This window comes from Acipenser ruthenus, unplaced genomic scaffold (assembly GCF_902713425.1).
Source record: "Acipenser ruthenus unplaced genomic scaffold, fAciRut3.2 maternal haplotype, whole genome shotgun sequence".
Classification (NCBI taxonomy): domain Eukaryota; kingdom Metazoa; phylum Chordata; class Actinopteri; order Acipenseriformes; family Acipenseridae; genus Acipenser; species Acipenser ruthenus.
This window is the reverse complement of record NW_026708195.1, coordinates 68,258-85,000: the sequence shown is the minus strand read 5'-3', so window position 1 is coordinate 85,000 and position 16,743 is coordinate 68,258. Positions and strand designations below refer to the sequence as shown.

The following is a 16,743-nucleotide window of genomic DNA, read 5'->3' as shown; positions in this document are numbered from 1 at the left end:
TGTGAACCCGTTGCTAATGTAACGCCCTCTCTTGTCAACTTTGCTGCAGATTTTACTAAAATAACTGACATCACAGACAGACGGACAAACATACCGAGACAGACAGACAGACAGACAGACAGACAGACAGACAGACAGACAGACAGACACACACACACACACACACAGAGACAGACAGACAGACACATACACACACAGAGACAGACGGACAGACACACACACACAGAGACAGACGGACAGACACACACACAGAGACAGACAGACAGACAGACACACACACACAGAGACAGACAGACACACACACAGAGACAGACAGACGGACAGACACACACACACAGAGACAGACACACACACACACACACACAGACAGACAGACACACACAGACACACACATACACACACACACAGAGACAGACAGACACACACATACACACACACACAGAGACAGACAGACAGACACACATACACACACACAGAGACAGACAGACAGACACACATACACACACACAGAGACAGACGGACAGACACACACACACAGAGACAGACACAGACAGACAGACAGACACACACACATACACACAGAGACAGACGGACAGACACACATACACACACACACACAGACAGACACACACAGAGACAGACGGACAGACAGACAGACACACACATACTGAGACAGACAGACAGACACACAGTTTACAGTTGACTTTGCCTCTCTCTCTCTCTCTCTTAGATATTTATATGAGTTGTATGTTTGCTGAATTCGCTGTTTTATTTCTGTACTCGAGATGTATTTTTGTGTGCATATATACGACTATTCACGTTTCAGCTGAAGTATTATATTTACTTAATATAAATATCACTACTAATCAGTACTTGAAAAAACAAAATCACACACATCAATACACAGACAGATAAGTGTGCAAAAGGCTTTTATTGTTACAAAAGATATTTATAAATAGTTCACAGAAAAAAACATTTACATTACAAAGAAATCGCAAAATTCTGATGAATTCCAGTCTTGCTCAAGAGTTAAAAATACCAGACAGACACAGACAGACAGACAGACAGACAGACAGACAGGTTTATAATCCTCGTTTTCGCTAGCACAGTTTCGTTTTCAGTTATGTAACCTCGTGCATAACTTATTTCCATCCTTCCTCCAAGAGGGAGGGGTGCTGGCTCTGCGCCTGTGTGACTTTCTATTCAAAAAATTCAATTAAAAAAAGGCTTTATTGGAATGACAAAATAGTCAACCATCTCTCTCTGTCTCTCCTCCCCTCTCTCCGTGTACCCCAGTATTATATACAAGTTAATCTGTGGTGTGTCCTCTCTGTCTCTCTCTCCTCTCCTCACCCTCTTTCTCCTCTCCTCTGTCTCCTCACCCTCTTTCTCCTCTCCTCTGTCTCCTCACCCTCTTTCTCCTCTCCTCTGTCTCCTCACCCTCTTTCTCCTCTCTTGCCCTCTCTCTCCTCGCCCTCTCTCTCCTCGCCTCTGTCTCTCTGTCCTCTGTCTTTCTCCTCTCCTCTCTCTCCTCACCCTCTCTCTCCTCTGTCTCTCTCTCCTCTCCTCCGTCTCTCTCTCCTCCTCTGTCTCTCTCCTCTCCTCTCCTCCTCTGTCGCTCTCCTCTCTTTCTCCTCTCTTGCCCTCCTCTCCTCTCTTGCCCTCTCTCTCCTCTCCTCTGTCTCTCTCCTCTCCTCTGTCTCTCTCTCTCCTCTCCTCTGTCGCTCTCCTCCTCTCTTTCTCCTCTCTTCTCTCTCCTCTGTCTCCTCACCCCCTCTCCTCTGTCGCTCTCCTCTCTTGCCCTCTCTCTCCTCACCCTCTCTCTCCTCTCTGTCTCTCTCTCCTCTCCTCTGTCGCTCTCCTCTCCTCTGTTGCTCTCTCTCTCCTCACCCTCTCTCTCCTCTCCTCTGTCTCTCTCTCCTCTCCTCTGTCTCGCTCTCCTCCTGTCTTTCTCCTCTCTTCTCTTCTCTCCCCTCTCTCTCTCTGTACCTCAGTGTTTTAAAAGTCACCTCGTTGTGTTTGTATCAATCTGAACATGGTTGTTGTCTCTGCAAATACAGAGAGCTGTGTTTGATTACGGGGAGGGTCACAGCTAGTGCCGGATCTTATTATTCTAGAAGTTTGTTAGTGTTGTGTAGCTATCCTCTCTCTCTCTCTCTCTCTCTCTCTCTCTCTCTCTCTCTCTCACAGGCAGGCTAATTTAGGCACTGGAAACAACACAGCTGTTTGATACACAAATTAAAGGACAGGCTTGAAATAAAACAGGGAGTGAGAGAGGTCTGTGTCTGTCTGCCTCTGTCGTGTGTGTGTGTCTCTCGTGTGTCTCTCTCGTGTGTGTGTCTCTCTCTCTCTCTCGTGTGTGTGTCTCTCGTGTTTGTGTGTGTGTCTCTCTCTCTCATGTGTCTCTCTCTCTCTCTCTCTCGTGTGTGTCTCTCTCTCTCTCTCGTGTGTCTCTCTCTGTCTCGTGTGTGTGTGTGTGTCTCTCGTGTGCCTGCCTGCCTGTCTTGGCTGGTTTTATTTCCCAAACAGAGAGAGAGACTAGAAGCTGAGTTTGTGCAAATAAATCTGGAGCTGCGTTGCTTTTAAACAGTCGGTGCTTTGTCTGCAGTTTTGCTGAGTGGAACATCCTTACATGAACCACGCCTGCATCGTTATCTCAGAGTCTAAACTACAACTCCAGGGGAAGAAAAACAACTAGGAGACTGAGAGAGAGTCAAGCAGCCTTCATCAGCGTTATTGAAACTAAACTGAGTCAAGCAGACCAGCGTTTGGGCTCTAGTGCCTTCATCAGCGTTACTGAAACTAAACTGAGTCAAGCAGACCAGCGTTTGGGCTCTAGTGCCTTCATCAGTGTTACTGAAACTAAACTGAGTCAAGCAGACCAGCGTTTGGGCTCTAGTGCCTTCATCAGCGTTACTGAAACTAAACTGAGTCAAGCAGACCAGCGTTTGGGCTCTAGTGCCTTCATCAGCGTTATTGAAACTAAACTGAGTCAAGCAGACCAGCGTTTGGGCTCTAGTGCCTTCATCAGCGTTACTGAAACTAAACTGAGTCAAGCAGACCAGCGTTTGGGCTCTAGTGCCTTCATCAGTGTAATGTGTGTGTGTGAGAGATATTGCAAGTCTCTGTTTCTCCTCCTGTCTGTTTGTTTGTTGAGTGGATCTTGTGATATTATCGGTAGTTGATCCAGAACTTCAGTAACACTCAATCAGAAACTGAAGAGGCTCAAGTCAAGCAGACGTGTACGTTTTGACTTCATTAAATAATAATTAAATAATAATTGATCTATTTCTCTTTTTTTTCAGGAGTGAGTATTTCACATTTTCTTTTGAAACGGAAAAATAACATTCCTGTTCTTTGAAAAAAGAGGGAAGGAAAGAGAGGAACATCGATGAAAATAATTTCTTTTTTTTTTTTTTTTAAAGAAATTGATTAGACTTCTTCCTGAAGAGTTACATTCAATATCTATCTCTCTATAATCTAAGAAAAGGGGACGAGACAGACAGAAAATATGATGAAATCAAACTGAGAACCTCTTCGCCTTTAAAATTACTCCAGAAATAATACGAATAGAATTTATATTATTACTTTTTTTTTTTAAAAGCCAGCTTAAGCTCAATTTTTTAAAATTCCAGAATTGGGGTGGGGAGTGAAAACGCACCGAGAAGCGTTTCAACGAAACAGATTCAGAAACAACGACGCAGAACAAATTGAAGTCGAGTTTGCTTAAGAACAGAACAATGAAAGAAACGAGGTTTTTCACAGTTTTGGGAGAATTAAGATTTATTCTGTGATAATATTGTAATTCAGTGTAGTTCTAAGAGACGTCTCGACTTTAAATGTTATTGATAAGATTCTGAATACTTGATTGAAGCTCTAAATTGGCCACTGCGTTGTTTCACAGTGTGTGTTTTATATTTAAAAATATATATATTTTTTGAGGGGGGAAAGAGACGGCAAACTTAATCTGAAGGAAATCTAGTTTGTGTGTCTGTGTTTTGGGAATTAAGTATCTTTAGAACTGGGAAATTCCTGATTACTGGAATTCTCTTGGGATTACAAAAACTGAAATTTTGGGTGTTTTTTTTTTTTTGTGTGGAAAAACTGGGAATCTTTTCGTTTTTACCTCTTTTGGAATTTTTGCAAAAAACAAAACTGGGAATAAAGTGACCGGAAAATTGTCGGATTTACAAACAACTGGATAAAGTTTCTCTTCACCGTTCTCTTGGAATCCCCAACGTGGAAAACAAACAAACAGATTTAGTTTTGTTTGCTTGGAGGGGCTGGGCGGGGGGGGGCAGGGGAAAGAATTCCTTGGGATTTCTGGACGTTTTGGGAACCGGAATATTCTTGGATTCCGAGGAAAAAGAAATGGGAATGGCTGGAAAGGATTATGACCATCTGTTCAAGCTGCTCATAATTGGAGACTCAAGTATGTTCTTCAATCTGTTTCAGGGACTCCCGCTGCACAGCAGTGTGATCCAGTCCTGGTTTCACTAGGAGTTTAATAATCAGACACACCTGAGCTTGTTAGCTAGACACACTGGGGGCTGATCAAGCTGGTAGTAAAACCTGGACTGGGCGACACTGCTGTGCAACAGGAGTCCGATTCCCCTCCCTGTGTTTGTTTCTTTACAATAACACTGCACTGCTCCGTTTCCTGTCTGGCTCTGAAGGGGTTAACGTCACAGGATGCCACACAATGACCGGAAGCGAGCAGGGTCACCCTGGCTTCCTGTTTGACGTTTCAATTCAGGGCTGAGTCGCCCCCTGCTCTGCCTGAGTTAATCCAGTCTCTCTGTTTAACAGCTATCTGTATGTTTAACTTCCTGTACATCCATTTATCAGTCTTTTTCAACGTCTCTCTGTCTGTCTTTCTAGTTGTCCGTCCCAGCTATCTGTCTCTCCTCCCAGTATCTGTATGTTTAACTCTGTCCATCACAGCCTCACCCCATTGTAGCTGCCCTATACTTGTGCTACCATTGCCCCTCAGTGTAATACAGAACCATTATTGCCATTGTAGCTCCACTGTCTGTCTGCATTGCCATTGAAGATCATTTAGGGTATAGTCAGCACACTGTGGTCCCATTCTACCAGCCTCACCCCATTGCAGCTGCCCTATACTTGTGCTACCATTGCCCCTCAGTGTAATACAGAACCATTATTGCCATTGTAGCTCCACTGTCTGTCTGCATTGCCATTGAAGATCATTTAGGGTATAGTTAGCACACTGTGGTCCCATTCTACCAGCCTCACCCCATTGCAGCTGCCCTATACTTGTGCTACCATTGCCCCTCAGTGTAATACAGAACCATTATTGCCATTGTAGCTCCACTGTCTGTCTGCATTGCCATTGAAGATCATTTAGGGTATAGTCAGCACACTGTGGTCCCATTCTACCAGCCTCACCCCATTGCAGCTGCCCTATACTTGTGCTACCATTGCCCCTCAGTGTAATACAGAACCATTATTGCCATTGTAGCTCCACTGTCTGTCTGCATTGCCATTGAATATCATTTAGGGTATAGTCAGCACACTGTGGTCCCATTCTACCAGCCTCACCCCATTGCAGCTGCCCTATACTTGTGCTACCATTGCCCCTCAGTGTAATACAGAACCATTATTGCCATTGTAGCTCCACTGTCTGTCTGCATTGCCATTGAATATCATTTAGGGTATAGTCAGCACACTGTGGTCCCATTCTACCAGCCTCACCCCATTGCAGCTGCCCTATACTTGTGCTACCATTGCCCCTCAGTGTAATACAGAACCATTATTGCCATTGTAGCTCCACTGTCTGTCTGCATTGCCATTGAAGATCAGTCTCTATCTCTCTCTCTATCTCTCTGTGTCTCTGTCTCTCTTTCTCTTTCTCTTTCTCTCTCTCTCTCTCTCTATCTGACTGTACTGGTGCACTTTGCATTGAAGAATTGTGATTCTTTACATGATAAATGATTTCTCCTTTATTTTGAATTCCTCTCTCTCTCCCTCCTCCCTCCTCCCCACCTCTTTCCCTCTCCTCTCCACCTCCTCTCTCTCTCTCTCTCTAGCAAACCTGCTTAATATCACTCCTTTTAATATCACCCTCGCTTTGCTCATTTTAAAGAAATTAAAATGGCCCAAAACGCAATATGAGAGTCAGTGGCGGACTAGCACCTGATATTATTATTATTATTATTATTATTATTATTATTATTATTAATAATGCTAATAAAAAGGAGAATACTTATTAATAGCATTATAATTTATTAGCATTATTAATCATAATAATAAAAAGAATAATGCTTATTATTATTATTATTATTATTATTATTATTATTATTAGGGATGGGCACCAGTATCGATGTTTTGATATGATATCGATAATTTCCATATCGCGATATTGTTCTATTTAAATAAATAAATAAATTCACGTAGACTCACAGAGACTTGCTTTTTATTTGTACGCTAATGCAACGAGGCAGAAACAGAACTGCAACTCCTGACCTTCACACCCAGCTCTGAAACCGCGTGGCTTCTCCTGCGGCTTTTAAGGATCTGAAACAGCCAGCGGGTTAATGCTGTCCCCTTGCCAAAGCAATTTCTAACGCAGCAAGTAAACATTGCACACCTCAGAGCAGAAAACAGTCCCTTTGCAAGTACAGTGCGACTCCCTCCCCCTCTCCCTCCCTCCCTCTCTCCCTCCCCATTGACAGTAACGCAGGTCATGTGTTGTTTCAGGGTGTCTCTTCGGCTGCGACAGGATTCATATAGTCCCCTCTTTCTCTCCCGGTAGAATGGGGACTTTAGTGCAGTCTGAGAGGAGTTTAAATTCTGGTATTTGTATTTAAGAACATAGTTTTACAAACGAGAGGAGGCCCCATTCGGCCCATCTTGCTCGTTTGGTTGTTAGTAGCTTATTGATCCCAGAATCTCATCAAGCAGCTTCTTGAAGGATCCCAGGGTGTCAGCTTCAACAACATTACTGGGGAGTTGGTTCCAGACCCTCACGATTCTCTGTGTAAAAAAAGTGCCTCCTATTTTCTGTTCTGAATGCCCCTTTATCTAATCTCCATTTGTGACCCCTGGTCCTTCTTTTTTTTTAGGTTGAAAAAGTCCCCTGGGTCGACAGTCAATACTAAACTAAAAAGAAAAAGGATAGGAACAATTTTGAAATAAATAAACCGTCTGAAAACGGGATAACGGAGGCAGACTGGAGGCATTATTATTATTATTATTATTATTATTATTATTATTATTATTATTATTATTTACCCCCCCCCCCCCCCCCTCGATTTGGAATGTCCGGTTATGTTTTTTTCTCTTGGACAGCTTACAGGCGAGCCCGCAGGCGCCCGGCCAGACCACAGGGGGCGCTGCTGAGCCGAGGACACCCTGGCCAAACCTAACCCTCCCTCCCCCAGGGGGCGCTCTGCCAATCCCTGGGAGCTCCCGTCCACGGCAAAGGAACGGCCTGGACTCGAACCGGCGACCTCCAGGCTATAGGGCCCAAGCGCGTCGTTTTTACAGTGTCCCACGGAAACATTAACCCCCTCGCACAACGTACAAATAAACAGATGATCGCACGAGGGACCTGTCCAGGAATCCTCGTTTTATTGCAAACTCTGTTTTAATCCAGAGTGTCGCTCCCCACGTAGACGTGGGCTGATGCCAGGCTTGCAGAGATCCGAAAAAAAACAACCAAGTCCTCTTTCGAAGCTGACCGGGTTTTGCTTTCTGTTTTGTTTTGTTTTTTTGTTAAAACAAATCTCCCGTTCAGTCATGCAGTTCTGTGGTTCTCTTTCTGTTCAAACTCAAGACACAGAGGGAGCGTGTTTTAAAAAAAAAAATTAATAATTCGTACGCGTTAATCTCAGAAGTTAACTGCGATTAATTGCCAAGCCCTAGTTCTTGTATTTCTGTGTTTTTGAAGACTTCGATATTCTCTATATCAAAATATCGATAAACAAGTTTCATATTGTTGCCCTCCCCTAATAACAATAATTAATAATAATAATGATAATAAAGATAATATTATTATTAGCATTATTATTATTATTATTATTATTATTATTAGCATTAGTCTCCTCATTCTCTGCAGTGTTTGTGAGTAGGGGCTGCAGTATCACTGTCTGTCTGTCTGTCTCTGTGTTTGAGTAGGGGCTGCAGAATCACTGTCTCTGTCTGTCTGTCTGTCTCTGTTTGAGTAGCGGCTCCAGTATCACTGTCTGTCTGTCTGTCTGTCTCTGTTTGAGTAGCGGCTCCAGTATCACTGTCTGTCTGTCTGTCTCTGTTTGAGTAGCGGCTCCAGTATCACTGTCTGTCTGTCTGTCTCTGTTTGAGTAGCGGCTCCAGTATCACTGTCTGTCTGTCTGTCTCTGTTTGAGTAGCGGCTCCAGTATCACTGTCTGTCTGTCTGTCTCTGTTTGAGTAGCGGCTCCAGTATCACTGTCTGTCTGTCTGTCTCTGTTTGAGTAGCGGCTCCAGTATCACTGTCTGTCTGTCTGTCTCTGTTTGAGTAGCGGCTCCAGTATCACTGTCTGTCTGTCTGTCTCTGTTTGAGTAGCGGCTCCAGTATCACTGTCTGTCTGTCTGTCTCTGTTTGAGTAGCGACTCCAGTATCACTGTCTGTCTGTCTGTCTCTGTGTTTGAGTAGCGGCTCCAGTATCTCTGTCTGTCTGTCTGTCTGTCTGTCTGTCTGTCTGTCTGTCTCTGTTTGAGTAGCGGCTCCAGTATCACTGTCTGTCTGTCTGTTTTCTCTCTAGATGTGGGGAAGAGCAGTTTGCTGCTCCGTTTCGCTGACAACACCTTCTCAGGTAAGAGAGACTCCTCCTGTTTGCAGAGTCAAAGGACTTTCCCTCCCCTTCGCTCTCTGGGATGTTTGGAGATCCTCCTGTCTCTTTATTCAAAGAGTCAAGCAGTTTCTAGCGACATGTTAGTAGTTTTTCCCCCGCAGTCTAACTTTCTGTGCTGTTTGCAATGTATTCACTGTGTGTCGATGAATCGCGATGCTTTCTTTACATGATGTATCGTAATAGAGGGCTGTATCATTTGTGTATCACTGCATAAAGAACTACAGCTCCCAGCATCCCTCACCATGGCCGCAGGTGAAAAAGCATGCTGGGAACTGTAGTTCCAGCTAGTGCTGTACCGATTATAAGAGGTCTGTATTGTGCTACAAGACCACAGCATAAAGAACTACAGCTCCCAGCATCCCTCACCATGGCCGCAGGTGAAAAAGCATGCTGGGAACTGTAGTTCCAGCTAGTGCTGTACCGATTAAGAGGTCTGTATTGTGCTACAAGACCACAGCATAAAGAACTACAGCTCCCAGCATCCCTCACCATTGCCGCAGGTGAAAAAGCATGCTGGGAACTGTAGTTCCAGCTAGTGCTGTACCGATTAAGAGGTCTGTATTGTGCTACAAGACCACAGCATAAAGAACTACAGCTCCCAGCATCCCTCACCGTGGCCGCAGGTGAAAAAGCATGCTGGGAACTGTAGTTCCAGCTAGTGCTGTACCGATTATAAGAGGTCTGTATTGTGCTACAAGACCACAGCATAAAGAACTACAGCTCCCAGCATCCCTCACCGTTGCCGCAGGTGAAAAAGCATGCTGGGAACTGTAGTTCCAGCTAGTGCTGTACCGATTAAGAGGTCTGTATTGTGCTACAAGACCACAGCATAAAGAACTACAGCTCCCAGCATCCCTCACCATTGCCGCAGGTGAAAAAGCATGCTGGGAACTGTAGTTCCAGCTAGTGCTGTACCGATTAAGAGGTCTGTATTGTGCTACAAGACCACAGCATAAAGAACTACAGCTCCCAGCATCCCTCACCATTGCCGCAGGTGAAAAGGCATGCTGGGAACTGTAGTCCTAGCTAGTTAAAGTATTATTACTGTTGTATTCAGGCAGTTACATCACGACGATTGGGGTGGATTTTAAGATTCGCACGGTGGAAATCGACGGGGAGAAAGTGAAGCTGCAAATCTGGGACACGGCCGGACAGGAGAGGTTTCGCACGATCACATCAACGTGAGTGAGAGACAGAGAGTAATAAGAAAAAACCTTATTTTATACAGTGCACTGTACAGTTCAACAAGCAGACATTTCCAATTTAAAACCTTTTATTGTTTAGAAGCCAGTTTTTGTGCTTAAAAAAAAAAACCCCACAGCCCCTTCTCCTATGAAACGGGAAGCAGGAGTGCTGTTGCTACGGGAACCACAGTGAGACTGGCAGGAACTCGGGAAGTGATGCGATAGGGCTTCCTGTTTTTTTTGTTTAGTTTTATCAGCGGAGGGGGGGGGGAGAAACAGGCAGAATTTTATTTTATTTTAATAATTATATATTTAAAATATAATTTTTTTTCAATGTATTCCGGTTCTGTGTATATTCTATAGACTGATGCAAAACCTTTGGACCACAGCTGTTTGTATACGTGCTGCAGACCTGTGTGTGGAATTGCGTGTTGATGGCGTGTCGCTGGCGTGTTCGCAGGTACTACAGGAACACGCACGGCGTGATCATCGTCTATGACGTGACGAATCCAGAGTCCTTCGTGAACGTGAAGAGGTGGCTCAACGAGATCGGACAGAACTGCGACAACGTGTGCAAGATACTGGGTGAGAGGGAGAGGGAGAGGGAGAGATGGGGAGAGCGAGACGGGTGATACTGTGATACAGACAAGATACTGGGTGAGGAGAGAGAGAGATGATACTGTGATACAGACAAGATACTGGGTGAGGAGAGAGAGTGATGATACTGTGATACAGACAAGATACTGGGTGAGGAGAGAGAGATGATACTGTGATACAGACAAGATACTGGGTGAGGAGAGAGAGAGATGATACTGTGATATAGACAAGATACTGGGTGAGGAGAGAGAGATGATACTGTGATACAGACAAGATACTGGGTGAGGAGAGAGAGAGAGAGAGATGATACTGTGATATAGACAAGATACTGGGTGAGGAGAGAGAGAGATGATACTGTGATATAGACAAGATACTGGGTGAGGAGAGAGAGAGATGATACTGTGATATAGACAAGATACTGGGTGAGAGGGAGAGGGAGAGGGAGAGATGGGGAGAGCGAGACGGGTGATACTGTGATACAGACAAGATACTGGGTGAGGAGAGAGAGATGATACTGTGATACAGACAAGATACTGGGTGAGGAGAGAGAGAGATGATACTGTGATATAGACAAGATACTGGGTGAGGAGAGAGAGAGAGAGATGATACTGTGATATAGACAAGATACTGGGTGAGAGGGAGAGGGAGAGGGAGAGATGGGGAGAGCGAGACGGGTGATACTGTGATACAGACAAGATACTGGGTGAGGAGAGAGAGATGATACTGTGATACAGACAAGATACTGGGTGAGGAGAGAGAGATGATACTGTGATACAGACAAGATACTGGGTGAGGAGAGAGAGAGAGAGAGATGATACTGTGATATAGACAAGATACTGGGTGAGGAGAGAGAGAGAGAGATGATACTGTGATATAGACAAGATACTGGGTGAGGAGAGAGAGAGAGAGAGAGAGAGAGAGATGATACTGTGATACAGACAAGATATTGGGTGAGGAGAGAGAGAGATGATACTGTGATACAGACAAGATACTGGGTGAGGAGAGAGAGAGAGAGATGATACTGTGATATAGACAAGATACTGGGTGAGGAGAGAGAGAGAGAGATGATACTGTGATATAGACAAGATACTGGGTGAGGAGAGAGAGAGAGAGAGAGAGAGATGATACTGTGATACAGACAAGATACTGGGTGAGGAGAGAGAGAGATGATACTGTGATACAGACAAGATACTGGGTGAGGAGAGAGAGAGGAGAGATGATACTGTGATATAGACAAGATACTGGGTGAGGAGAGAGAGAGAGAGATGATACTGTGATATAGACAAGATACTGGGTGAGGAGAGAGAGAGAGAGAGAGAGAGATGATACTGTGATACAGACAAGATACTGGGTGAGGAGAGAGAGAGATGATACTGTGATACAGACAAGATACTGGTGAGGAGAGAGAGAGAGATGGGGGAGAGCGAGACGGGTGATACTGTGATACAGACAAGATACTGGGTGAGGAGAGAGAGATGATACTGTGATACAGACAAGATACTGGGTGAGGAGAGAGAGATGATACTGTGATACAGACAAGATACTGGGTGAGGAGAGAGAGATGATACTGTGATATAGACAAGATACTGGGTGAGGAGAGAGAGAGAGAGAGAGAGATACTGTGATATAGACAAGATACTGGGTGAGGAGAGAGAGAGAGAGAGAGAGAGAGAGATGATACTGTGATATAGACAAGATACTGGGTGAGAGGGAGAGGGAGAGGGAGAGATGGGGAGAGCGAGACGGGTGATACTGTGATACAGACAAGATACTGGGTGAGGAGAGAGAGATGATACTGTGATACAGACAAGATACTGGGTGAGAGGGGAGAGGGAGAGGGAGAGATGGGGGAGAGCGAGACGGGTGATACTGTGATACAGACAAGATACTGGGTGAGGAAGAGAGAGATGATACTGTGATACAGACAAGATACTGGGTGAGAGGTGAGAGGGAGAGGGAGAGATGGGGAGAGCGAGACGGGTGATACTGTGATACAGACAAGATACTGTGGTGAGGAGAGAGAGAGAGATGATACTGTGATATAGACAAGATACTGGGGTGAGTGAGAGAGGAGAGAGAGAGAGATGATACTGTGATATAGACAAGATACTGGGTGAGGAGAGAGAGATGATACTGTGATACAGACAAGATACTGGGTGAGGGAGAGAGAGAGAGAGATGATACTGTGATATAGACAAGATACTGGGTGAGGAGGAGAGAGAGAGAGAGAGAGAGAGAGATGATACTGTGATATAGACAAGATACTGGGTGAGGATGAGAGAGAGAGAGAGATGGGGGAGAGAGAGAGAGCGAGCGAGAGACAGGGGAGAGGAGCGAGAGAGAGAGAGGGAGACAGAGTGAGAGAGGGCGGAGAGCGAGACAGAGAGATGATGGCACAGGTGCAGAAAGACTGGCCAGTGTGAAACTCTACTGCATCAAAAAACACATGGAACGTTCTCTCTGAGCCCTAACCCATCCCTGCGCTGCACAGCAGTGTGATCCAGTCCTGGTTTCACTAAGAGTTTAATAATCGGACACACCTGAGCTTGTTAGCTAGACACACTGGGGGCTGATCAAGCTGGTTAGTAAAACCTGGAATGGATCACACTGCTGTGCAATAGGAGTCTGATTGGCATAGGTGCAGAAAGACGGGCCATTCTGTCGTGTTTTTAAAAAAAAAAATTTAGGATGTTTGGCTGATTTTGATTCTCTCTCTCTCTCTCTCTCTCTCTCTCTCTCTCTCTCTCTCTCTCTCTCTCCAGTGGGTAATAAGAGCGAGGACCCCTCTCGCAGTCAGGTGGACCCCCAGGATGCCCGCAGGTTCGGCGAGTCGATGGGGGTACCCCTGTACGAGACCAGCGCCAAAGAGAACCTCAATGTGGAGGAGGGTAATGACCCGCGCAGCTTCGGAAAATTGCATGCTTTATTTGGGGTTCGGGGTTAAGGTAGCTACACACCAGACACAGTGAGAGATTTCATCAGATGACAAGTTACTTCTGCAGCGTCCTGACCGCACACACCTGAAGCGACACAGAGGCAATGCGACAGAGTAGTGGTCAGGGCTCTGGACTCTTGACTGGAGGGTCGTGGGTTCAATCCCAGGTGGGGGGGGCACTGCTGCTGTACCCTTGAGCAAGGTACTTTACCTAGATTGCTCCAGTAAAAACCCAACAGCATAAATGGGGAATTGTATGTAAAAATAATGTGATGTCTTGTAACAATTGTGAGTCACCCTGGATAAGGGCGTCTGCTAAGAAATATTATTATTATTATTATTATTATTATTATCATTGAGTCATTTAGCAGATGCTTTTATCCAAAGTGACTTCCAGAGACTAGGGGGGTGAACTCTGCATCATCAACAACTGCTGCTGCTGCTGCTGCAGAGTCACTTCCAATAGGAGCTCGTTTGTTTGACGTCTCATCTGAAGGACTTTTTAAAATTCTATTTCTCCTTTTTTTTTTTGGGGGGGGGGGGGGGGGGGGACAGTGCCACAGAGCAGAGAGTCATTTAAAATGTTTTATTTAAATATACAGTAGATAGCGGTGATTAGCGATCCTGATAAAGGCAAGTTCCTGTTCTTCACAGCATTTTCCCAGGGTCCAATCCTGTCCCATAGACTTCAGTGTTAAAGTCTTTATTACCGGCTGCCAGCGGTACACAGCGCACACGCGTGTGATTTAAGACCAGCCTTCATCCAGCTTCTATAACACACTGACTTCACAACCGCGTGTTTCTGGAGGACAGGGGCAGAACCGTGGCTTTGAAACTGGCCCGCAAAAATTAGGATGGGTTTCAGCAGGAGGGGGTACGTTGTAAAAAGCAGACAAAGGTGGACAATTCATTTTTAAAAGTGTGTTCTTTTAGAATCGATTGTAAAGCACGACGCATGGTTGTTTGTTGTTGTTGTTGTTGTTGTTGTTTACTCATTGTGATTTCTAGCACATCGTGGTGTAATACGATTTAAAAACCAGAAAAGACAAGACTTGAATGTTCTGCCCTGACTGCTGATGTGTCTCTGTGATATTTCCTTTTTAAAACTGAATTCTAAACTCCTTTCATTCTTTCTCTCTTTTTCTTTCTTTCTTTCTTTCTTTCTCTCTCTCTCTCTCTGGATATGTAGAAGTGGTTTGATTGATGATAACTGTAGGAGCCGCTTCTCTCTCTCTCTCTCTCCCTCTCTCTCCCTCTCTCTCTCTCTCTCTCTCTCTCTCTCTCTCTCTCTCTCTCTCTCTCTCTCTCTCTCTCTCTCTCTCTCTCTCTCTCTCTCTCTCTGGATGTGTAGAAGTGGTTTGATTGATAACTGTAGGAGCCGCTTCTCTCTCTCTCTCTCTCTCTCTCTCTCTCTCTCTCTCTCTCTCTCTCTCTCTCTCTCTCTCTCTCTCTCTCTCTGGATGTGTAGAAGTGGTTTGATTGATAACTGTAGGAGCCGCTTCTCTCTCTCTCTCTCTCTCTCTCTCTCTCTCTCTCTCTCTCTGGATGTGTAGAAGTGGTTTGATTGATAACTGTAGGAGCCGCTTCTCTCTCTCTCTCTCTCTCTCTCTCTCTCTGGATGTGTAGAAGTGGTTTGATTGATAACTGTAGGAGCCACTTCTTTGTTTTCAGATGTTCATGGGGATGACGCGGATGGTTTTACGGGCCAAGAAAGCATCGCAGGCCAGACTGGAGAGGAGAGGAGATCTGGTGAAGATCAATAGCAAGCCCAGTAAGAAGAAGTCCAAGAAGTGTTGCTGAGGGAGGAGGAGGAGACGGAGGGAGGGAGGGAGGGAGGGAGGAAACTAACAAAAAGCCTTACAATATTCTTTTAAAAAGCCGGGAAGAGGGCTGGAGGGAAGAGATGGGACGATTGTATAAAATAACAAGTCAAGACGCTGAGAAAGACTTCTAGTGGAAACGTTTGCCATTGAATTTACACTGAAGACGCTGAGAGAGACTTCTAGTGGAAACGTTTGCCATTGAATTTACACTGAAGACGCTGAGAGAGACTTCTAGTGGAAACGTTTGCCATTGAATTTACACTGAAGACGCTGAGAGACTTCTAGTGGAAACGTTTGCCATTGAATTCACACTGAAGACGCTGAGAAAGACTTCTAGTGGAAACGTTTGTCATTGAATTTACACTGAAGACGCTGAGAAAGACTTCTAGTGGAAACGTTTGCTATTGTATTAATTACGTTTCTTTTAGTATTTAGAAGTTTAGCACTATTATTCAGTGTTTTAATAGTTATGGGTGATTTAATTTTGAAGACCAAATTATATACCGATCCTCCGACGACGCAGAGAAGGGGTTTGGGGCGACCGATGTCTGTTATAGCGAAAGATTTGAAAATGTTGGCTAACGTTTTGCCTTTTTGAATGTGGATTTTTGGCTTTGCAGGGAAATGCTTTTCGCTACAGTGCTGTGAATATTATAACTGGAAACTGCAATTACAACGTCTGGCCACCAGTAGTGGTGGCGCTGTGCACTTCGTTCTCACTTTTTTTTTTTTTTTACAGATCAGTGACAAACGTTTTCAGCTGTCTTCCACCCTGCATAGTAACACGATTCAGTATCAAATATGTTTGTTTTTTTATGTAATGTAATGTGATTTATTCTAACATTATAACAGTTTTCAGTCAGTCACCACGCTCTCCCTGCGACCCTGTTTTGTGGGCAGACGCGTTGTTGTAGTCTGAGCAGTGAAATTTCACGCTGGCTGAACAAGTAAAAACGGCAAAGCTGAAGGCGTAGAAAATTCAGCCCCTTCATCATCACTGTGGGGGAGAGCTGAAAAAAAACCCCAAAATATTTAAAAAAAAACCCACCAAGCTCATCTTTTAGGCTGTATAATACTTGCAGAATTCAGTTACATTTAGACTTGGCTTTTGGAAGAGCAAGTTTTCTTAATGATAGTTTTAAAGAGAAATTTGAAAACGACAGGAAGATGCCACTAAAGAAAATGCTGTCCTCGGACGAAGACAGTGGCACGTCGTGGGTTAAGCACGGAGTTTGACTGTCCTATGTTTGAAATGGTGTTTGTAACTGTGTGTGTATCTTCAAACAAGGTGCCAAAATAAAATTTGCCTTAATATAGTTTAAAAGTGTAGATTTTAAAACCAAAGTAGTTTTTTTTCTTTCTTTTTCTTT

The 16,743-nt window shown here is 44.5% G+C and overlaps 1 protein-coding gene across 1 annotated transcript in view; it reads left to right on the top strand.

Annotated features, from left to right (window-relative positions):
• The window catches only part of si:dkey-16l2.16 (ras-related protein Rab-35), a 16,291-nt gene extending 922 nt beyond the window's left edge, over positions 1–15,369 (top strand). The window contains exons 2-7 of the mRNA XM_059020253.1: positions 3,306–4,432; positions 8,745–8,795; positions 9,892–10,015; positions 10,479–10,603; positions 13,378–13,502; positions 15,222–15,369. Of these exons, the coding sequence (XP_058876236.1) occupies positions 4,372–4,432; positions 8,745–8,795; positions 9,892–10,015; positions 10,479–10,603; positions 13,378–13,502; positions 15,222–15,350 (615 nt within the window). The 5' untranslated portion in view covers positions 3,306–4,371 and the 3' untranslated portion in view covers positions 15,351–15,369. The remainder of the gene's footprint in view (positions 1–3,305; positions 4,433–8,744; positions 8,796–9,891; positions 10,016–10,478; positions 10,604–13,377; positions 13,503–15,221) is intronic.
• The last annotated feature ends 1,374 nt before the right edge of the window (positions 15,370–16,743 follow it).